This window comes from Mirounga angustirostris, unplaced genomic scaffold (assembly GCF_029215605.1).
Source record: "Mirounga angustirostris isolate CCGP_5_RB_7025 unplaced genomic scaffold, mMirAng1.0.hap1 SCAF_15, whole genome shotgun sequence".
NCBI classification, from domain to species: domain Eukaryota; kingdom Metazoa; phylum Chordata; class Mammalia; order Carnivora; family Phocidae; genus Mirounga; species Mirounga angustirostris.
In genome coordinates, this window is record NW_026991723.1 from 88,171,796 (window position 1) to 88,194,359 (window position 22,564).

General features: G+C 58.9%; 1 protein-coding gene across 1 annotated transcript in view; it reads left to right on the forward strand.

Moving 5' to 3' along the window:
- Positions 1 to 22,564, forward strand: part of HMCN2 (hemicentin 2) — a 151,429-nt gene that overhangs the window by 67,111 nt on the left and 61,754 nt on the right. Inside the window, exons 23-41 of the mRNA XM_064580098.1 lie at positions 969 to 1,096; positions 2,786 to 3,040; positions 4,088 to 4,174; positions 8,331 to 8,525; positions 9,057 to 9,187; positions 9,502 to 9,649; positions 10,020 to 10,146; positions 11,424 to 11,578; positions 12,462 to 12,740; positions 14,154 to 14,435; positions 15,094 to 15,202; positions 15,397 to 15,566; positions 16,434 to 16,588; positions 16,963 to 17,059; positions 17,515 to 17,610; positions 18,375 to 18,551; positions 19,316 to 19,473; positions 20,369 to 20,492; positions 22,235 to 22,410. Of these exons, the coding sequence (XP_064436168.1) occupies positions 969 to 1,096; positions 2,786 to 3,040; positions 4,088 to 4,174; positions 8,331 to 8,525; positions 9,057 to 9,187; positions 9,502 to 9,649; positions 10,020 to 10,146; positions 11,424 to 11,578; positions 12,462 to 12,740; positions 14,154 to 14,435; positions 15,094 to 15,202; positions 15,397 to 15,566; positions 16,434 to 16,588; positions 16,963 to 17,059; positions 17,515 to 17,610; positions 18,375 to 18,551; positions 19,316 to 19,473; positions 20,369 to 20,492; positions 22,235 to 22,410 (3,049 nt within the window). The remainder of the gene's footprint in view (positions 1 to 968; positions 1,097 to 2,785; positions 3,041 to 4,087; positions 4,175 to 8,330; positions 8,526 to 9,056; positions 9,188 to 9,501; positions 9,650 to 10,019; positions 10,147 to 11,423; positions 11,579 to 12,461; positions 12,741 to 14,153; positions 14,436 to 15,093; positions 15,203 to 15,396; positions 15,567 to 16,433; positions 16,589 to 16,962; positions 17,060 to 17,514; positions 17,611 to 18,374; positions 18,552 to 19,315; positions 19,474 to 20,368; positions 20,493 to 22,234; positions 22,411 to 22,564) is intronic.

Sequence of the window (22,564 nt, forward strand, 5' to 3'; positions counted from 1 at the left end):
GAGGGTGACTATTGTCACCTCCGTGTTGCAGAGGAAGAAACCTGTGGGTCTCGAGAGCCTAGCTATATACTGGGAGCACAGGCTGGGGAGCTGTTCGTTGGGGTCCCCGCCCCCGTGCTGGCCGCTTGCAGTTGGGGCCAGCTGGGGCCGGTGGTTGCAGTTGCCCTCCTCGATTTATGGGGACAGGGGCTTCATGGAGCCAACACATATGGGCCGGTGACATCATGTCTGCATGGGCCCCTTGGGGTCCAGCCCAGCTGCAGGAGTCTGGCCAGGGGTCCCCGATCTCTTTGGGATGGGGGCCAGGTGACTTTAGCAAGGTGGGCCAGATGGGGGAGGGCAATGATGGGCAGCCTCCCTGGCTTCCTCCGGAGGGCCCAGCACAATGCTGGGCAACAGAGCACCAAACAGCACCGGATTCTGAGTCTGGCCGGCCCTGACACTTAGCCGCAGAAGGCTTTTGGGCTCGCAGCTTCTCCCTGGAAGCCGTGGGATGGGCGAGCCAAGGGGGACTCATCCCCTGCCTGAGGGAAGGGCGTGCAGTAGAGGAAGGGGGGGTTACTGGTGACCCTGTGCCAGGCCCTGGGCTGAGCCCACGTGGATTCCGCTCACCAGCCCCAGACATAGGCCTTCTTAGTATGCCCATTTTGCAGATAAAGAAATGGAGGCCCCAAGAGGGGAAGGGACCTGTTTTACCCAGCAAGGAAGAGTTCAAAGTATGGACCTGACCCCAAGCTGTGAATTCCTAGTCCAGTGCTCTTTATGTCTTAGACCAGTTGGGGTGAGACCTGGCCCTGGCCTGGAAGTGGAGGTGGGGCAGGGGGAGGACCAAAGGGTGGGTGGGTAGTAGACACAGCCTCAGTCCTGGCAGGCTTCCTGGAGGAGGTGGTTGGTTCAAGTTGGGTCTTGAGGTCCTTCCAGCAGGGGTGGGGTTGGTTGTGGTCTCACCAGTGGCCCTCACTCCGCAGGCATCGCCTCCTCCCATCAGGCTCCCTGCGTCTGGCCCAGGCCCAGGTCGGTGACAGTGGCCTCTACGGATGCACAGCCAGTAACCCTGCCGGGTCCGCCTCTCGGTACTACGTCCTCCGGGTGCAAGGTAGGCCTGTGCTGATGGCCTGGGTCTCGCCCACAGCCCCGCCCTTCCCTCTGTCTTTCTCAGGCCTTCTTCGTGCCCTTTCCTCTCTGCAGGCTGGGCTCTGTCACCTCTTCATGGGGGCCCTCCAGTGCTTTCTCCCCTCCCCTCCGCGTCCTGCCTTCCTTCAGCCCTGTCTCTCCTCATTCCCTTTCTCCTTTCTCCTGTACCCTTGGTTGGGATGCCCTGAGAACAGAGGGCAAGGCCCAGCGAAGGCCTAGGGTGGTAGAGGCTTAGAAGTCAGGAGGGGGACCCATGAAGGGATTCTGGTTCCTGGCTCGGCTAGGGCCCCAGGAGTGGACATTCCCCTGGGTGTCCAGGTCCCATCCACAGAAGCCAGCCGTGGAGTCACTCCACCAAAAAGGCAGGGAGCTTGTCATCTCCAAAAGCCCCAGGGAATTACTGAAGACAGGGGTCAGCCGACTCTGGCCTTGGACCCCATCTGACCCATTTCCTGTTTTCATATGGCCCACCAGTGAAGAACGGTGTCCACATTTTTAAATGATTGGGGGAAAAAAACCCAAATAATATTTTGTGACATGTGAAAATTACATGAGATTCAGATTTCTTGGGGCACGGCCTCACACGCTCATTTACGTGTGGTCTCTGGCTGCTTTCGTGCCATGGTGGCAAGTTGAGTAGCTGAGAGACAGACCATCTGGCCTGTGAAGCCTGAAAGATTTACTCTCTTGCCCTTTACGGAAAAAGCACCCCTGATCTAAGCTAGCAGCCCGTTTCCCAGATGGACGGGCTGAGGCTCAGAGAGGGAGGGGGCTCAAAGGTTTGCTGTGGGTTTGCATGAGCGTCTGAGAGACGTGGCAGTGGGGGGGCTGGGTGACGAGTAGGGCCTCAGAGTTGTTGGGAGGACTGGATTTGAATCCTGCCTCTACCACGGACTGGCTATGTGACCTTGGCCAGCCGCTTAGCCTCTCTGAGCCTTGGTTTCCTCCTCCGTGAAGCGGGGGCCACAGTAATGCCCATCCCATGGTTGTCAGAAGGGGGTGCTCGGCACAGGGAAGGCTGCTATTGTTTTCGGCTGGCGTGGGGGTGGGCGGGGCACGTACACCCTCCTGCTCCTGGACATCGAGGCCCTGGGGGGCCGCGTCGGACAGAGCCAGGCAGGCTCCAGCTCCTACCAGCTGAGGGAGTGGGTGACTCTGGTCAATCACATAATCCTTCTGAGCCTCACTTTCTTCATCTGCAAAATGGGCGTGATATCACCTGCCTGTAGGAAAGACCAAATGCGATGGAGGAGATGTAAATGTGGTAGAAATGAACACCTACATTTCCCCAGCCCAGGGGTGGGAGGATGTGGGGGCGGGGGGGTGAGGGGCAGAGAAGGCTCGGGGGATGGGGGAGGTGGAGGTGGGGAGAAAGCAGCCAAGCACGGAAGAGCGATTTTGTGATGAGAGCATGTGTGTTCAGGTGAAAGGCCAGATTCTGTTCACTTTGGGGGGGGCGTCCACATGGGGTGTCCTATTGTCCTTTCCTGACAGAATGAGGAATGGTCAGCCTTAGGCCACCCCCCATGGTGATTTCTGCTGGTTGGTGATATCCAGAAGGGAGGGCAGGTAGGCCCTCTCGAGGGGTCTGGGCTCTGCGACCCCCACCTGGGGCCCCACGACCTGATGCCCCTCCCCGGGGCCCTGTCAGTGCCCCCTCAGGTGCAGCTGGGCCCACGTGTCCTGAAGGTGCTGGTGGGAGAGATTCTGGACCTGAACTGTGTGGCCGAGGGCAGCCCAGAGCCTCGGCTGAACTGGTCCAAGGACGGGGTGGCCCTGCAGGGTGTGGGGCCTGAGGGCTCTGTCCACTTCTCTGCCATCCAAACCTCTGACGCCGGCCTGTACCGCTGTGAGGCCTTCAACAGTGCTGGTGTGGATGCTTGGGAGCTGGAGCTCTGGGTGCTGGGTGAGTCTCCCCTGAACCCCGGAACTCTCCGCTCCCCACCTCCCCCGACAGCAGCCTGGGCTTCTGGGATGCGTGACCCCTACCTCCCAGCCTCCGGTCCCCTGAGGCCGTGGGGCTGTCCTGCGTGAGGGAGCCCCATGGGTACCCTGTCCTCTGGCATGGACAGAAGGCGCCACGGGGTCGTGATCAAAGAGCAGGTGCCCAGGCCGAGGCTCGGCTTCTTCCACTTTCCAGATGAACAACTGTGGGCCAGTTATTTTCACTCTCTGGCCCTTGGTTTTCTCCCTTGGAAAATGGGCCCAATAATACGTGAGGAGTCAGTGAGAGAATGTGTGTGAAGTGCCTGGTGCCCCAAGGGGTCTGGATCGGTGGTGCCTCATTTGCACTATTATGAACTTGGTTTTAAAGATTTTATTTATGGGGCGCCTGGGTGGCTCAGTCGGTGAAGCATCTGCCTTCGGCTTAGGTCCTGATCTCAGGGTCCTGGGCTCGAGCCCAGTGGGGCGGGCTCCCTGCTCAGTGGGGAGCCTGCTTCTCCCTCTGCCTGCCACTCCCCCTGCTTGTGCGTGCATGCTCTCTCTCGCTCTCTCTCTCATAAATAAAATCTTGTAAAAAATAGAGATGTTATTTATTTAAGAGAAGAAGGTGGGAGGAACAGAGGGAGAGGGGCAAGCAGTCTCCGTGCTGAGTGCTGAGAGCCCAATGTAGGGCTCAGTCCCACAATCCTGAGATCCCAACCTGCGCTGGGATCAAGAGTCAGACACTCCACGGACTGAGTCACGCAGGCGCCCCACACTCTTTTGAAATGAAAACAAACCCGGGAAGCTGCAGCTTGAGGGGAATGCAGGGCAGGACAATGCCAGGCTCCACCTTCCAAGCCCCCTGGAGTCTTGTATGGCCCTGGTGGCTTCTCCATCGGTCACCCGGTGGGAAGCAGGTCGGCACCGGTGGCCCCGAGGCTGAGGGCCTCATGCCCAGCTGGGTTGTGGATGGGACGCCCTCTCCACTGGCCCTGGGGGTAAGCACGGCCACACCATCTCTCCCCAGAGCCGCCACACTGGGAGGCCGATGGGAGCAGCGGCCTGCTGGAGAGAGTGATGGGAGAGAACGCGAGCCTGCCGTGCCGGGCCAGAGGTGATGCTGGGCCCAGGGTGGGCTGGGCTAGGAAGGGGCACCCCTTACATGTCAGCGCCCTGGGTCACACCCTGTGGGCTAGGCCCATGGGTTATGGAGGGTTAGGGGGTCCTCACTCTCAGCCAGGCCATGCCAGGCATTTTATCCTATCGACAACCTTGTAGGGTGGGTATTAGGGTTCACTTTTATTTCCTAGGGGCAGTCTGGGCCCAGAGGGGTTTAATAAGCAAGTTGTCAGAGGTCACACAGCCAGGAGGTGACTCACAATGTGTGGTGCAGTTGGACGCGGGTCCCGAGTGTCCCTTAAGCCCCAGCCCCTCCGGGGAACGTGACAGCTGGGTGAGGACAGCCTGAGGGTCCTGGGACGGTTGGACGCGGGTCCCGAGTGTCCCTTAAGCCCCAGCCCCTCCGGGGAACGTGACAGCTGGGTGAGGACAGCCTGAGGGTCCTGGGACGGTTGGACGCGGGTCCCGAGTGTCCCTTAAGCCCCAGCCCCTCCGGGGAACGTGACAGCTGGGTGAGGACGGCTTGAGGGTCCTGGGACGGTTGGACGCGGGTCCCGAGTGTCCCTTAAGCCCCAGCCCCTCCGGGGAACGTGACAGCTGGGTGAGGACGGCTTGAGGGTCCTGGGACGGTTGGACGCGGGTCCCGAGTGTCCCTTAAGCCCCAGCCCCTCCGGGGAACGTGACAGCTGGGTGAGGACGGCTTGAGGGTCCTGGGATTGGGGCTCAGAGACCCCCGCCGCTCCTCAAGCCCACCCCAGACTTTCCAGCAGAGGATGGATTCACGTGGCCCTAGGCAGACTAGCCCTTTGGGGGCCTCCTTGGGGTCAGCATCACAGTGTGGGGCCAAGATAGCCACCTCTGTGGTCAGCTGCCCAGTGCTGAACCCTGCCGTGGCCCCTTCCAGGTCAGGTACCGTGGGGCGGTGCATACCTTCTCCTGGAGCCTCCGTTTTCTCATCTGTACAGTGGGGTCATTCCAGACCCTCCATGCAGGCCGGCTGGGAGGGCTCAGGGGGACAGCAGGAATTTCGGGTCCCAGCACCGTGCCCGGCACACCGTAGAGGCCCAGGGAAATGTGCTGGATGGGCGTCTGGCCTGAGGAGCAGGGGCAGCTGATAAAAAGTCTGGAAGGAGCTGGTTCTAGTCTCCGCTGCCCTTCTCCTGCCAGGAGCCCAGGGAAGTCCCTGGAACAGGCCTGAGGGAGGGGCAGGTAGGAGGCAGGCACTGGGTGGGAGATGGGGAAACCTCCGGGGCTCCTTTGGGACACCCGCCCACCTGGAGGGCTGACCTCCCACCCTCACCTAGAGCGCCACCTTGTGCCTCTCTGTGGTAACAGCAGGCAGCCGTTATGCAGTCCTGGGAGGTGGGAAGGGGCACTCAGCCAGTGGCCTGCCTGCCCTGGGTGCCTCTCATCATCTCTGGTCAGTCAGGGGCCTGTCCTCTGGGCCAGACTGCAGCTGAATCAGCATAATCCAAGCCCCCTCTGATAAACTGCACCTGCCCCCCGGGCTGCCCTTGGCCTTCTCCCTTTCAAGCAGGTAGCTGCCTGGTGGGCAGTGTTGGGCGCTGGCATTCACCTGCCGTGTGACCTTGGGCTCGGAGGGCTAAGGAGAAAGTGCCAAGCCCAGTGCCTGGAATGCGGGAGCCCTGGTACCTGCGGTGGGTGACACCACCCACCTGTTCCTTGTGGGGTGGGACGGGGAGGCCAGGAGCCTGGCCGCTGCCTTGCTGGTGATTTGGGGCCCATCATTGCTCCTCTCTTGGCCCCTGTGATAGGAGTGGGGGGGTGAGGTGAGGGATTTTCACCCATAGTTCTGAGTCCCCTGGAATCTAACCTGGGCAGAGCTATAGGGCAGTTCTGTGGTTAGAGCTCATCGAGGGGTTAGATGTTTTGCATTTTTTTTGAAAGTCCCAGGGTTCAAAACTCAATGTCCCTCCAGGTCAGCAGCTCTGAAGTCCTGGTCCCTGGCATAGTGGGAGGATGGGAGTAGGGTGGACCTCTCTGGAAAAGCTGAGGAGCTAGGAGGGGCATTGTGTGTTGTGGAGTGTGTGTGGTGGGTGTGTGTGTCTGTGCATGTGGTGTGTGGCTCATATGTGGGTGGTGTGGATGTGGTGGAGTGTATGTGTGGGGCATGGCATTTCTGTGTGTGTGTGGTATGTGAGGGGTGTGTGTGTGGCATGGTGTTTGTGTGTGTCGTGTGGTGTGTATTTGTGTTTGTTGTGTGTGTTGTGTACGTATATTGTGTTGTGTGTGTATGTTGTGTGTATTTGTGTGTGTTGTGTACGTATATGGTGTGTGTGTTGTGTGTGTATGTTGTGGTGCGTGTGGTGTGTGGGGGGGACGTGTGTCCGGGGAGTGTGTATTTGTGTGTGTGTGTTGTGTATGTATGTTGTGTGTATTTGTGTGTGTTGTGTATGTATGTTGTGTGTATTTGTGTGTGTTGTGTATGTATGTTGTGGTGTGTGTGGTGTGTGGGATGTGTGGTGTGTGGTGTGTATTTGTATGTGTTGTGTATGTATGTTGTATTTGTGTTGTGTACGTATATTGTGTTGTGTGTGTGTTGTGTGTGTGGGATGTGTGTCTGGGGGGTGTGTATTTGTGTGTGTGTGTTGTGTATGTATGTTGTGTGTATTTGTGTGTGTTGTGTACGTATATTGTGTGTGTGTGTTGTGTGCGTGTGTTGTGTGTGTGGGACGTGTGTCAGGGGGGTGTGTGTTTGGTGTGTACCATGTATGTGCATATGTCGTGTACGTGTGGTCTGGGGGGCAGAGTGTGGGGGGGGCCTGATGTTTGTGTGCGTGCCGGCACGTGCGGGCGCACAGTGGGGAGCAGGCCCCCGGCAGTGGGGGGCTCCAGTGGGCTCGCGGGCGGGCGCAGAGCGTGAGAGCGCAGTGCGGGTGGGCGACGACCCTCCTTGCCGTCTAGGTGGCGGCAGAGTCCCGGGACTGAAGGCGAGGGCTCAGCGCAGGGCGAGGGGGCCGGGGACAAGGGGGCCGGGGACAAGGGGGCCGGGGACCTTCCAGAAGGCCGTGGCACCTGGGACGCCTGGGGTGGGCCACGTCCTGCCTGCCGCGCCCCAGGCCCGCCCAGCCCTTCCTGCCCGTGGCTGAGGATAAAGGGGTGAGAGAGAGAGAGAGAGAGAGAGAGAGGCGTTGCGTTCGCCCACGTGGATTTGCCCGCACTGTGGGTCCCCTTGACCACCGTTGGCCGTGAGGGAGGGGGGTGACCGAGGGGTCAGGGTGCTGTCCTCGGAGTTTGGGGAGTGCCCCCGTCCTACCTGGCGCCTGGCAAGGAAGGTGGGCAGGGGAGGGCTTTTGTCCTGACGTTGTCCAGCAGGTCAGTGGGGTGGGGGGGGGGGGGAACACGTGTGACCTCAGCTCTGCTGTGACCACCGGGCGTGTGTGGCGCTCAGGAGGCCGGGTCATCCCCGCAGCCCCGATCTGAGGACCCCCCGTGTGCCCGGCGCCAGGGGGCAGCCGTGTATTCCATATCCTCTGTGCGCCGGGCCACGTGAGCCAACAGCCTGGTGGCAGAGATGGACCTTGGGCAGTCCGGCGTGAGTAGTGTCCAAGAAGGGAGTTCAGGGCGATTGTGGCGTCACGATGGGGCTGGGGGGGCAGTGCCAGGCCCCATGCCGGTGGAGGGAACAGCAGTCCAGCTGAGCCCGAGCCTCCCCTTTCGCGGTGCTGAGCGCCGCAGGCTCGCTCTCTCATTGAGCGCCCCCTATGTGCCGAGCCCTGGGCTTGCAGCTGGGGGGGCAGCAGGGAATCAGAGCGGAGACCCTGGCCCTTGCGGTGGGGGGGGGGGGGGGGGGGGGAGACAGGCAGTAGAAGAAATCTAAGTAAGCCATCCTGTACGCAGTAGAAAGTTGGGGGTGACCAGCAGAAAGAAGGGAACTGGGAAGAGGGCTCTGGCCCCTTGCCTGTCACCCTCGGCACTGGGAGACCCATGGCCCTGCAGCCCTGGCTGGGACGCAGTGGGCGTGTGGGCGCCTGCAGCTTGGAGGGAGCTGCTCCTGTCAGCCCAGGGGGCGAGGAGGTGCTTGGAGTCACCGCTGGAGCGTTGGCGACATTTGCACAAGGTGGGGAATGTGGGTGCAGAGGGGAAAGAGGACAGAATGCTCGTGCTGATGACTCCATGCGCCCTGCCAGGGACGCCCAAGCCACAGGTCACGTGGCGGAAGGGCCCATCCTCGGAGCCCCTGCGTGGCCGGCCGGGCCTGGAGGTGCTGGATGAAGGCTCCCTGTTTCTGGCCTCAGTTTCTCCCACTGACAGCGGAGACTATGAGTGCCGGGCCACCAATGAGGCAGGCTCCACGTCCAGGAGAGCCAAGCTGGTGGTCTATGGTAAGCAGGGACCCCAGGGCGGGGGATGGCTTGTACACGCCTCCCAGTGGCACCCCAGGTGTGGTGGCGCCAGGTCCCCAGGGCCCGAGAGCTCACGGTGGGGCAGGCTGCGAGCCACCCTGGCCTGCTATATAATGACTTGCCTGGGAAGTTACAAAGATATACCCAGGCCCCACCTTCAGAGATTACGACTCAGGGGTCCTTCCCAGGTGACCATGACAACAGGTGTAAGTAGAACCAGGTGGATCTGGGGGCTCCGGCATCTTGCAAAGCTGAATGTCAGAGAAAGTGGCACGGTGCCCAGGGACAACTGGGGTGTGCGGGTCCCAGGGCGGGTTCTGCGGCATTCCCAGGTCCACATGGCTCCTGGTGGCCAGATCAGGGACTGGAGTGGGCATCCTGGGACCCCAGAATCTAGGGAAGGGCAGGAGTTGGGACTGCTGTCCAGGCCAGGAAGAGCAGCCCAGATGGGGTCTGGGTAGCCCTGGCTCTCCGGGAGGGACAGCTTCTCTGCTTCTCTTTCCTCCCAAGTGCCCCCTAGCATCCGGGAGGATGGGCGCAGGGCCAATGTGTCAGGCATGGCCGGGCAGTCCCTGACTTTGGAGTGTGATGCGAATGGCTTTCCAGCCCCTAAGATCGTGTGGTTCAAGGATGGGCAGCCGGTGGGTGTCCTCTGGGGGGGCCGGGCCGTGGGTGGGATTTGGATAGAGTATAGACCTCTGGGTGGGTTCCTGCATGTGCCAGGTGTGGCGAGGAGATGTGACAGAGGTTTGGGGGAATGCGTTTGGCAGTGGAGAACTGCGTTCCCACAAGGAAGCCGGGGGCTGCATGGTGGAGGGAGCATAGCACTGTTTTGGGAGTCAGAAGCCCCAGGTTCCAAGCCACCGACCAGCTCCCTGGGCCTCAGGTTCTTATTGCTGATGCTGGGGAGTGGCCAGACCCCTCTCACCAGCTTCCTCTGGCCTCTCTTGCCCAGATCCCCGAGACGGGCCATCACTGTCTCCTGGACAAGCCCCGGGCCCTCCACTTTCCCAGGATCCAGGAGGGCGATTCTGGCCTCTACTCCTGCCGAGCAGAGAACCAGGCCGGGACTGCCCAGAAGGACTTCGATCTCCTCGTGCTCAGTGAGGGAGGCCTGAGCCCCTACCCTTTTGTGGGGGCTGGGGAGGAGGGGGACTTTGCCTGCTGGGAATCAGGGACACAGAGAGGCCCACGACAGACCCCGTCCCTGTCCTCACAGAGCTCTCAGGACAGACATTAGACAGTCAGATGATTAACCCTGTAATTAGTATTGTGTTACATGCTACAAAAGTCGTGCAAGCTGCTGAGAAGGTGCAGAGCGGGCTCCCGACCCAGCCAGGGAGCTTCGAGTGAAGGACGGATGGGGAGGGAAGGGCGCACCGGGCTGGGGACCCACACAGACGAAGGCCCACCGCAGGGCCTTTGCCTGTGCAGGATCTGAGGAGTTTTCACCCCTCTGCCCCTCACCCCCAGTCCCTCCTTCCGTGCTGGGAGCCGGGGCTGCCCAGGAGGTGCTGGGCCTGGCTGGTACAGAGGTGAAGCTGGAGTGCCGGGCCTCGGGGGTCCCCGTGCCCCAGGTGGAATGGATCAAGGATGGGCAGTGAGTGGTCTTCCCAGTGGATGGCATGGGGGTGGCGCCCAGGCCGGGGCCGGGTGGAGGGGGGCCTTGGGGAGGGCGAACTCGGCAAGGAAGCCCCTCTCTCCCCTGGCAGGATTTTCTCATTACTTAGCCAGTCTTGCTTTTTGTTGTAAACTTTTTTTTTTTTTTTTAGGTAAAATTCACAAAATATAAAATCAGTCATTCTGAAGTGCGCACTTCAGTAGTATTTAGTACCCGCAGAGCGGGGCACACCATCAGTCACCTCTCTCTAGTACCAGAACATTTCATCGCCCCAAAAGGGGACCCCATACCCATCAGCCTCTGGCAACCACTAGTCTGCTTTCTGTCTCCATAGAGTTGCCTGTATTTCAGATGAATTCCATGCAGTCATATAGTACGTGTCCTTTTGTGTCCTGCATCTCTAACTTAGCACACAGCTTTGGGGTTCATCCATGCTGGAGCAGGGATGGGTTCAGGCCCATCTCAGAGATGCCACGGCTTCAGCTCCAGACCACGGCAAGAGAGCAAATATCACAATAAAGCGAATCCAATGAATTTTTGGGTTTCCCAGTGTGCATGAAAGTCGTGACACTCTACTGCACTCTGTCAAACATAAAACAGTATTGTGTCTAAAAAACAACATACCTACTTGGGGCGTCCGGGCGGCTCGGTCGGTCAGGCGTCTGCCTTTGGCTCAGGTCATGGTCCCAGGGTCCTGGGATGGAGCCCCGTGTGGGGCTCCCTGCTCAGTGGGGAGCCTGCTTCTCCCTCTCCCTCTTGCCTGCTGCTCTGCCTACTTGTGCTCTCTTTCTCTATCAAATTAAATAAATAAAATCTTAAAAAAATAGCTGATTGCTAAAAAATGCTACCACCATCTGAGCTCTTAGTGAGTCGTCATCACGTGTAACAGATAGATGTTACAAATCACAGTTTAACAAATATAATAATAATGAGGAAGTTGGACATAGTGTGAGAATGGTCAAAATCGTGACATGGAGACACAAAGTGAGCCAGTCCCATTGGAAAAATGGCACCAATGGGCTGGCTCGATGCAGACTTGCCCCAAACCTTCAATGTGTAAGAAACGCAGTATCTGTGTTGCATGAAAAAGTGAGGTGTGCCTGCACTTCATTGCTTTTCGTGGCTGAATAGTATTCCGCCGTAGGCATTCCTTGGTGGACGGGCACCTTTCCGGCGACTGTGAACCTTTCAGATTTGCTTTTCACCTCTGTGCAGCCCAGCCCTAACTGGTGGTATTCTCATGACCGCCCTTCCAGGCCCATCCTCCCAGGAGACCCTCACATCCAGCTCCAGGAGGACGGCCAGGTTCTCAGAATCACCAGCAGTCACCTGGGGGACGAGGGCCAATACAAGTGCCTGGCCTTCAGCCCCGCCGGCCAGCAGGCCAAGGACTTCCAGCTCAGAATGCAGGGTGAGCCCGGCCCCCTGTCACGGCTGCCCGCTGCATGGAGGGAGGATGGGGCATAGACGGGGGGCCCTGGAGGAGGAGCCCCCTGGTCCAGTAAGGCTGCGGGGAGGGACAGGGAATCTGGCCCAGCGTTCCCAAATCCCATTGTCCCCATCCCCAGCTTTACAGCTTTCTTATTCCTGATCCTGCTCAGGATGATTGTTTCTTTAAAACGAGTTCTTTGTCTTACGTGGAAACACACTTATTTAAAAGGATATTTAGTATCGCAACTGTAAGTGGGAAGCCAGGGCAACCTGGCCTTCAGGGAAGAAGCTGTGGAAACAAATGCAGCAAGAGAGCACTGATATAGAAGGTACTAGAAGGGTTACATACACAGTCTACCAAACCGTGCCTTTCCCTTTGTTGTAATCAGTATGGAAGGAGTTTGGGAAGGGCGGAGCTGTTCCATCCTGAGATGCAATGCTATTTCATGCTATGACCACACCCCCCCGAATCGCTGTGGGTATCACCACTGGTGAACTCCTGATTTCGGTCATTTTATGGATGGGGAGACTGAGAGCCAGAGAGGGAAAGTGCCCTGTGCCTGGTCATGCAGTGAGTTAGAGGCAGAGTGGGTCCAGAGCCCAGACCTGTGGCTCCTCTCATCTCCACACCTCTTGTGATGACCGGGTGGATCCCACATCAGCAGGTCCCGAGAGGCCCGTCCTCATCTGTCCCCAACCCTCTACTGTCCCCGTGCCCCACTCATTCCACACCCTGCGCTAGGAGCCAGTGACATATGTAGGGCTTGTGGCCCACGGGCATGTGATTACCACTCTGGGGTTGGGACACCAGCCGCCTTGGGGAGGTTCCCTGTGACCAGCGCCCCCCCCATTGTCCTTCTCAGCGCCTCCCACCATCTGGGGCTCCAACGAGACGAGCGAGGTGGCCGTCATGGAGGGCCGCTCAGTATGGTTCTTGTGTGAGGCCCGAGGAGTGCCTGCTCCTGACATCACCTGGTCCAAGGACGGGGCCTCCCTCCCGCTCAGCGCCAAGGCTGTCTACACCAGGGGCGGCCGGCAGCTACAGCTGGGGAGGGCCCAGGGCGTTGATGCTGGCATCTACACCTGCCAGGCCAGGAACCCTGTGGGCGTCACTGAGAAGAGCACCAGGCTGGAGGTTTATGGTGAGCGGCCAGGGTTTGCAAAAGCAGTGGTCGGCTGGGGTGGGCAGTGCCGGGGTGGGGGCGGGAGACTCTGGGCCGTGGTGGGCCTGTCTTCAATAGTTGCCGAGGGGAGTGGCCAGAGGCCCAGGATAATGAGACTGAAAGGTTACCCAGGGAGAATGGCCATCTCGGCTTATACAGCTTCCCTCACCCAGACAGGCAGGATGCTGAGGCCGGGGGCAGAAGGGCCTGTCTGGGGGCCCAGGCAGAGCCAAGTGGAGAATCCACATTTCCCTCTGGGGTTTGCACGTTCACTGCTCTTCAGTGAATAATTAACTGCTCTTCATTAATCACTCACTGTGAGCCAGGGCCCCTGGGCTTTTCATAGCATCAGCTCATTTCATCAGGGTTCAGGGGCCTTGTCTCCCTGTCTCCCACTTACCCATGAGTGCAGGGGGTTCTGGGGGTGAGAGGCTAGCCGCGGGTCACTTGCTAGGAGGTGATGTGACCTGGTTCATGGTGTGCGGACGGGGGTCTGAATGTATACCTTGTGCTGTTTACCTGGGTGTAGACCCACTTTGAGGGGCTGGGCTCTGAGGGAAGGAAAAACTGAGTGTGGGTGGGCAGGCATGGGGTCTGAGCAGGCCCGTGGGGTCATCCTGGCCCCTCGAGAGGACTCAGCTCCTGAGCTCTGGCCCCTGAGGATGCAGAGGGCTTGGGTGCTGGAGCCACAGGGATCCTGAAGGGAAGCTGGGCTATCTGGGGTTCGCCGGCAGCCTCTGAGGACGCGCCCCGCTGCCATCTCGGGGACTCTCATTTGGGGATCGGAGGACCTCCTGGAAATGCAGTGGAAAATGCGTTTCCATACAATTTTCAAAGGGGCTTGTGACCCAGACAAGACTGAGAGGCTCATCCCAGGCGGTCATGTCCCATGCCTCCTGGGGAGGGCTCCGTGGTCTCCACAACGGGGGGCCCTTTGGAGGGGAAGAGAGAAGTCCCCCTCTGGGGGGACTATCCCCTTGGCCATCAAGGGCTGACCCCCCATGGACCCTCCGGGCTTGGCCTGCCCCAGGCATCTACTTCCTCAGACCAGGGAAGGGACCAGAAGGAGCAGCGGTTCTGGTCTCGGGCCCTGGGGAGCCCATCGCTTTGAGTTCCGCAGAAATAGAGACCTACTGTGTGCAGACACTGAGATGCACACAGACAAGCTCTTGTTCTGCTCTCGGGGAGCTCGCAGGCATGGCGGGGATGGAGAGAAGAGGCAAGCAGTGTTGGCGGAGCGATGCGGCCCAGGGGCAGAGGAGGGGAGGGAATGCTTCCAGCCAGGGCCCCCGGGGAGCAGGTGGGTCAGCGAGGGGCTTACGCTGGCCTGCTGGGCGGGGAGCAGACAGGTGTCCCCCTCTGGTCCCTGAGCAGCCCCCGCTTCCTCCCTAGTACCACCCACCATCGAGGGCGCTGGAGGAGGGCCTCGTGTGGTGAAGGCTGTGGCTGGGAGGCCCTTGGCGCTGGAGTGTGTGGCTAGAGGCCACCCGCCCCCCACCCTCTCCTGGTACCACGGGGGACTTCCTGTGGCAGAGAGCAACGATACATGGCTGGAGGCGGGAGGCAGCGTGCTGAGCCTGGAGAGCCTGGGGGAGGCGTCCGGAGGCCCATACAGCTGCGTGGCCAGCAGCCCCGCGGGGGAGGCCGTGTTGCAGTATTCTGTGGAAGTGCAAGGTGAGCTGGGGACTGTCCCCCCTGAGTCACCTGGGCTGTGGACCAGTCCTCCTACACCCACTGTGTGTGGGTCCCTGCAGGCCCTGAGGGGACACAAGGTGGTGAAGGCCCAGCATCCCCGTATTGCATGAGACAGGTGAACACACAGATCTGGGCTGGAGGTCCTGCAGAACTACGAGGGGGTGGGGTTGAGCCCCAGGATCATGCTTCCTGTTCCTGCTCTGGGACCCTGAGCCAGGTCGCTTGGGACAGGACCCCACTCTGCCTTCCACTCTTGGTCGACGGGCTGGACATTTGTCATAGACTCCCTGAGGCCCAAAGCTGGGCTATGGGCTCTGGTTCCAGGGTGGGGTGGGCCTTGCCTGCTTTCTTCGATTCGACAGACATTTCTCAGGCATCACCTGTGGGCCAGGGCCATGTGGTATTGGAGAGAAAGCCGAGAACAAGGCAGACAAGACTCCTAGGCCTCCGTCTGGTGGGGGGACAGACATTTAATAAACAGGCCAAGCCTGTGGGGAGACCAGAAGGTACCACTCACCCTGTGGTCCCATAAGGCCTCCTGGGGGACTTGAAGGGTGAGGTTTGGGTCTTGCTCGGGAGGTGCTGGGGACTTGGGTTTGCTCAGTCCCAAACTCCCAGTGGTGGGTCCTGCCCCCAGTTCCCCCACAGCTCCTGGTGGCTGAAGGCTCCAGCCAGGTGACCGCCCTCGTGGGACAGCCCCTGGAACTTCCCTGCCAGGCCTCAGGCTCCCCCGTGCCCACTCTCCAGTGCGTATGGGGCAGTGGAGGCCAGGACTGGGGTGGGGGCAGGCAGAGACTGCATGCTGGGGGTGTCGGTCGGGATGGGAGACACTCCCCCTGCCCAGGAGTACGGAGGAGGCTGCAGAGCCAGGGAGATCCTGCCCACCCTGCCTTCCCTGGCCTCTGGCTGAGCGACATGTCCCCCTCCCCACCCCCCTCAGGTGGCTGCAGAACGGCCGCCCGGCCGAGGAGCTGGCTGGGGTGCAGGTCGCCTCACGGGGGGCCACACTGCGCATCCACCACGTGGAACTGGGCCACGCAGGCCTCTTCGCCTGCCAGGCCACCAACGAGGCGGGCACCGCTGGGGCTGAGGTGGAGCTCTCCGTGCATGGTGAGGGGATATGGGCAGCCTGAGGTGCCAGGGGTGGGCAGAGCCAGAGGGCCGTGGCCTCCATCCGTGCCTTTGTCGCCCTGGTGGATGAGGGAAGGGCCCAGGGCTGGTCTTCCCTAGATGGCATTTCTAGGCGGGACTTTCCAGCTCCCCAAAGAGACACAGGTGTGAGAGGCTGGCCTCAGCTGATTCCACACTTGTCACATGTCCTATGTGCAGGCTCTCACTCCCCTCCCCAGCCCACCCTCTCTTCACTCGCTCTCTTCATGCTGACGGCGCTGACCTTTTTTCAGTTCTTTAAATACATCAGCTTTCTCACCTCCAAGCCTGCAAATACTATTTTCTCTGCCTGGAATATTCTCCCTCTTCCTCTTTGCCAGCCTAGCTCCTCCCTCTCTTTCAGGTCTGTCCTAAAACACCCCTTCCTCCAGGAAGCCCTCCTTGATCCCGTGGTGGTTCTAATCTGCCCTGCCTAGCCGACCTTGGCCATGGCCTACCACACACTGTATTAAAATTGCCTGTTGGGTTGTCCATGTCCCCTGCCCAGCTCTGGGAGCTCTGGGAGGGCAGCACTGTAGCCACTGTTCTCTGCTCTACCCCTGAGCCTGGTACAGAATAGATGCTCAGTGCACACGTGGATGGGTGGATGGATGGGTAGGAGAATTTTGAAGGGGAAGACCTGCTCTGCTGGCTCCTGGTCTGGTGCTCTCCCCCTGAGCCAAGTGTCTGTTGAGTTGAGTGGATGGAGGCCAGAGGCCGGCCCTGTAAGGATACTCCCTGCTCCCCAGGCATTGAGGGGATGGCTGCGTGCTCACTGCACCTCTCCTGACCCTGACCTGCGCCCTCCCTACCTCTCCCCTTGCCCAGAGCTCCCACTGGTGGCCATCATCGGGGGTGACAATATCACAGCCCTTTTCCTGCAGCCTGTGACCCTGCAATGTGTGGGGACTGGGGTACCCGCCCCAAGTCTCCGCTGGTGGAAGGATGGGGTGGCCCTGGCAGCCTTGGGGGGGAAACTACAGGTACGTTCAGGGGACCCAGGACTGGTGGGGCAACTGGACACAGGTAGAGGGGTTGCTTTTTAGAGGTCCTAGTGACCCCGAGGGGGGCCCTGGCAGCCTGGGGGCAGGATGAGCGCTGGGTTGTGGACCTGAAGAGGGGCGGGGGTCCTAGACAGCTTCAGCTATCAGAGGGACATAGTTTGGGGGGAAGGGAAGTGTCCCTAGACTCCAAATGCAGAGCTTAGAACTCCACCTCTGGAGCCGAACTGTCCCCTTGACTCCTTCCTCCCGCCCCTGGGCTCTGTGGCAACCCGGCTGCTCCCCACGTCCCAGCATCCCTCTGACCACCCTCCACATGGCACACACTCTGCCATCCCTCCTGCCCCCCACCCCAGATCGAGAAGGCAGACCTGAGGGATGAAGGCGTTTACACTTGTGCTGCGAGTAGCCTGGCTGGCGAGAGCAAAAGGGACGTGGCCCTCAAGGTGTTGGGTGAGGACAAGGGTGCCGGATGGGGGGTGACCCCGGGGGGGCCCCCGGGGCTGCTCTAGGGGGCCGGGGGGGATGGGATTTTAAAAACACAGCATGTCCTCATCTGCGTTCATACTTACCTTTGCTCGTCTTATTCATTTTTGGGTTCATTTACGTCCTTGCATGTGTGGGCGAATCCCTGGACTTGTCACTTTCCATCATGCCGGCTGTCGACTGTCCCTGTGGAGCTGGGCGCTGGGGTCGTCCCCGTTGTGCCCCTGCCATGAAGATGGGCAGCCCAATGCCTTGTTCTTGTGCAGGTTCAGGAGTGGGGTTCTTCCCTCAGAGGACATGAGCCATTCAGGGCTTTTATGGCCCACACCCTTCGGGAAGGCCGGGGTGGGACATCAGGGATGGCTGGGATGAGCTCCCAGAGCCCACATCCACCAAGCCAGGGCTCTCCTTGTCTCCCCTAGTGCCCCCCAACATTGAGCCGGGCCCGCTGAACAAGGCAGTGCTGGAAAATGCCTCAGTAACCTTGGAGTGTCTGGCTTCAGGCATGCCCCCTCCTGGTAAGACCCCTCCTCTGGGCTGAAAGCCATCTCCAAGCCGGCCCCCCGCTCCCCATCGAATGAGGCTGGCCGGTGCCCCAGGCAACACCTGGGCTGTGGACAGAACAGCGAGCATTCAGTAGGCTTTTCCCCTATTTCTCGAAATTTCCTCTCTTCCTTCTCGATATCCCAGTGACTGCAGGCCCCGGAGCTTTGGCATTGGTGTCTGAAGCAAGCGTGCAGGGGGCTTCTGTTCAGAGCTTGCAACTTCACAGGACTGCCCTGGGGCCCAGGGCCAGGACCAGGACCTCTGAGTTTTTGTCTGTCTGGGCTCTTCTTTAGACCAGCAGCTGGGGCAAGGCCAGGAGCTTGGGGCTAGGTGTGAGTGTTCGGCAGACAGGGAGGGCCCTGGCAGGGTGAAAGGAAGCTGAGGATACATTGGCCCATGCTTACGAGGGTGCTGATTTAGAGTGTACCATGTTTCCCTCTAAAGGTGGTTTCCTGGCAGGGAGATGAGGTGAGGGGAGTTGGGCTGGCTTTGACTCTCCTTGATCCTGGCTGCCCCAGCCTCCATCCCATGGAACGTCCCCTCTGCCTATGTCCTGTCTCAGACAAGACTGCCCCATTCCACCCCCAGCCTTCTTCCTGGAGAACTCCGGCTTGCTTGGTGCCTGAAATAAAGGCTTGCCGTGTGGCCCACCCTGGAAGCCTTTTGTGGATGCTCATTATCCAGGTGCAGTCTGAAGGGCTGGCTGGACTGCTTGCATCTCTCTTCTCTCCCCCAGATATCTCCTGGTTCAAGGGCCGCCAGCCTGTCTCTGCCCGGAAGGGAGTGACAGTGTCAGCTGATGGGAGAGTTCTCCACATTGAGCGGGCACGATTTTCTGATGCTGGGAGCTACCGCTGTGTGGCATCCAATATGGCAGGCAGCACAGAGCTGCAGTATGGGCTACGGGTCAATGGTGAGCTGCCCCAGGACTAAAGGGGTCCTTGTCCAAAAAATTGTCCTTCCATTTGTTTGTCTGTCAGTCCATCCATCCATCCATCCATCCATCCACCATCCATCTACCATCCATCCATCATCCATCTATCATCCATCATCCCTCCATCCATCCATCCATCCTCCAACCATCCATCCATCCATCCATCCTTCCATCCTTCTATCCATCCATCCATCCATCCATCCTCCAACCATCCATCCAACCATCCATCCTTCCATCCTTCTATCCATCCATCCTTCCATCCTTCTATCCATCCATCCATCCATCCATCCTCCAACCATCCATCCATCCATCCATCCTCCCATCCTTCCATCCATCTACCATCCATCATCCATCCATCCATTTATCCATTATCTACCCATCCACCCATCATCCATCATCCATCCATCCATCCTGTCCACAGCCTCAGCCTTGTTACCCCATGCCATCCCCATAATAATGACCTCATGCTGACCAGAAGACCCAAGTTCAGGTGTTATTTCTGTCACTGTCTAGCTGGCAGGTGACTTGCTCTCTCTGATTCCCAGTTCCCCATCTGTAGAAGCCTCCTGGTGGTATTTTAAAGATGATACGAGCACCTTGAGAACTGTGGAGTGATATACCCGTGTTGGGAGTGGCACTTTTGTTTGTGGCTGTGTGTTCTGTGGGGTGGCCCAGCCAGGGGCCCTGCCAGCTTTGCCCTCAGTGAGGCTCACCCTGTGCTCTGTGTCACCCCCACCCTGCAGTGCCTCCACGCATCACATTGCCACCCAGCCTCCCAGGCCCCGTGCTACTCAACGCCCCAGTCCGGCTGACCTGTAATGCCACCGGAGCCCCCAGCCCCACGCTGATGTGGCTGAAGGATGGAAACCCTGTGTCCACTGCTGGGGCCTCGGGCCTCCAGGTCAGCAGGCTGAGCAGCCCTGGCTTTCCTCCCTGGTGCCTCAGTAGGTAGCTAGGGGCAGAGGTCAGGTCCTGGGAGCTCCGAGGTGAGGGAGAAGCAGGGGCCTCCAAGGATGGTTCACTGAAGGGGGGAAGGAGAGCTGCTAAATGGAAAGTCTAGATCCTCACTCATGGTCTCCGGAAACATAATGCATGGCACCGATACGAGCTATATATATAATTTTTAAAAAGATTTATTTATTTATTTATTTATTTATTTATTTATTTATTTATTTATTTATTTAAGAGAGAGAGAGATGGGGAGCAGGGGCAGAGGGAGAGAAAGTCTCAATCAGACTCCATGCTGAGCACAGAGCCCGATGCGGGGCTCGATCCCGTGACCCCAAGATCATGACCTGAGCTGAAACCAAGAGTCAGATGCTCAACCGACTGAGCCCCCCACATGCCCCAAGCCGTATATGTAATTTTAAACTTTCTAGTAGCCACATTCAAATGAGTAAAAAGAAATAAGTGAAACTAATTTTTAATGGCATATTTTAGTTAGCCCAAACTATCCAAAAGTCTACGCATCACGTGATCGATATAGAAATTATTAAGATATTTGACATTTTTCTTTTTGTTCTAACTCTTTGAAGTCTGTTGTACGTATATTTTGTGCTTGGGGTTTAGCCCCGTTTCAAGGGCTCAGTAGCTGTAGCACTGTTCTAGAGGACTCTTACAGCACTGATGGCATTTGCCCGCCTGCTGGCAGCAGTCCCGAGGTCTGGGCCCAGCTCCTGCTTCCCCTGCACTGTGGGGGGTTCTGGGTCTGGAGCCTGCTGGGGCCAGCGTGTGAAGGTGTGGCTGCTGCCCCCTGAGGTGCATAAGCTCACGTGGGCTTCCTTCTGGGGGCGCAGGTCTTCCCTGGGGGCCGGGTCCTCACCCTGGCCGGAGCCCGGGCCTCGGACTCGGGCAGCTACTCGTGCGTGGCCGTGAGCGCGGTGGGTGAGGACCGCCGGGACGTCGTGCTGTATGTCCACAGTGAGTCTCCGGCTTGGGGTGCCATCTGGTCCAGGCCAGTGGCTCAAGAAGCTGGGGCTGGGGGCTCCCCCACCACGTCCGAAGGGCAAGGGGCAGTTGGCTGCGGGAGGCACCAGCCTGCGACCGTGGCTGCCATCACGCGGGGTCAGTTGGAGGGGAGCTCCCCTGTCGTGGACAGGTGGGTGGGGGGGCAGCTGCACAGCCAGGAGCTCCGTGTTCAGGGACAGGTGGAAGGAGCGAGACGTGGCAGAGAGAGCGCCGGGCCACATCAGGAATCAGAAGTTCTCACTGTGCTAGGTCAAAGAGGGTAACTCCGTTCCAGGAAGGCAGTGGGGTGGGTGTTTGGAGCTCGTGAGTGTCATAGATGTGGGGTTCAAATCCTGCCTCTGCCACTTCCTAGCTCTGTGAGCTTGGGCTAGTCACTCTGCTTCTCTGAGCTTCCCTTTCTTTCTTTCTTTTTTTTTTTTTAATAATTTTTTAAGGATTTTTATTTATTTATTGAGAGAGAGAATGAGAGACAGAGAGCATGAGAGGGAGGAGGGTCAGAGGGAGAAGCAGACTCCCCGCCGAGCAGGGAGCCCGATGCGGGACTCGATTCCGGGACTCCAGGATCATGACCTGAGCCGAAGGCAGTTGCTCAACCAACTGAGCCACCCAGGCACCCGCTTCCCTTTCTTTCTTTTTCTTTTTCTTTTTTTTTTTTTTTTTTTTAAGATTTATTTATTTATTTGAGAAAGAGAGAGAGCAGGGGGAGGGGCAGAGGGAGAGAGACACACAGACTCCACACCGAGTGCAGAGCCCAATGCAGGGCTCAATCCCATGACCCTGAGATCACGACCTGAGCCGAAATCAAGAATCGGACGCTTAACCGACTGAGCCACCCAGGCGCCCCCGAGCCTCCCTTTCCTCATCCGTGAAATGGGGTGAAGATAGCACCCACCTTAGAGAGTGTCATGGGATTCACTACCCTCACGAAGCACAGTTACAATCACTGTTGTTTTAACACTTCCTCTTATGGGATTTTGTGGAAGTCTGTGGAGGTACACGAGAGAACTCTGGGAAACGTAGAGCCTTGGGTAGGAGGGGTGAGGAAGCCGTCCTTTCTAGCTCTTTCCCTTCACTGGAGTGATAGGTCATGGGATTGCGGGCTCACTGTGTCATTGTGTTTAATCTCACGGAGCCCCCGCGATTTTACAGGCGAGGAAATCGAGGCCCAGAGAGGCTGACCCATGTAACATCTCCAGGGCCTCACATGGTGCCTGCGTGGTAGACACAGGCCTCCAACCCAGGGGCTGAGACTCTAGACCCTGCCTTCCTAACCCCGACACTGCTCTGGTTATTTTTGTATCCGGGGAAAAGATGTCTCAGGGATCTGCTTTTCAAAAAACTTAAAAAAGTAAATAAAGATATTTCTAAAAAAATTTTGAGATAATTGTAAATTCACACGCAGTTGTAAGAATTCATACAGAGAGGTCCGGGGTCCCCTTCACCCACTTTCCCTCGATGGTATCCTCTCGTATAGCTAACACACAAAATCGCACGTGGGATATTGACCTTGCTAAGATCCACCAGCCTATTCAGATTTGGGAGCCTCCTCTTGGAGAAGGACTGGGAAGATCCTGGAGGGGAGGATAAGAGGGTTACAGCTCAGGGCGGAGGCCCCCGCCTAAAGCTGACTCCCCACCCCCTGGGGCTGACCCTGCGCACCTGCCTGAGACTCCTCTCCCGCCCCCCTGCCACAGCGCCCCCAAGCATCCTCGGGGAAGAGCTGAACGTGTCCGTCGTGGCCAATGAGTCCGTGGCCCTGGAGTGCCGGAGCCAAGCCGTGCCCCCTCCCGTGCTGAGCTGGAGGAAGGATGGCCGCCCCCTGGAGCCGCGGCCCGGCGTCCACCTCTCTGCAGACAAGGCCTTGTTGGAGGTGGGTGGCCTCTTGGGGGGCCAGCGGGGACTCCACCCACAGCAGAGCTAGCCCGGAGGGGAGGGGGCCTGCAGGTGTCCCCACGAGAGCAGTGCAGCTCAGTGTGACCCTGCGCCCGGGGCACAGCCTCCTGACCTGGTGAGAAGCTGCTGCA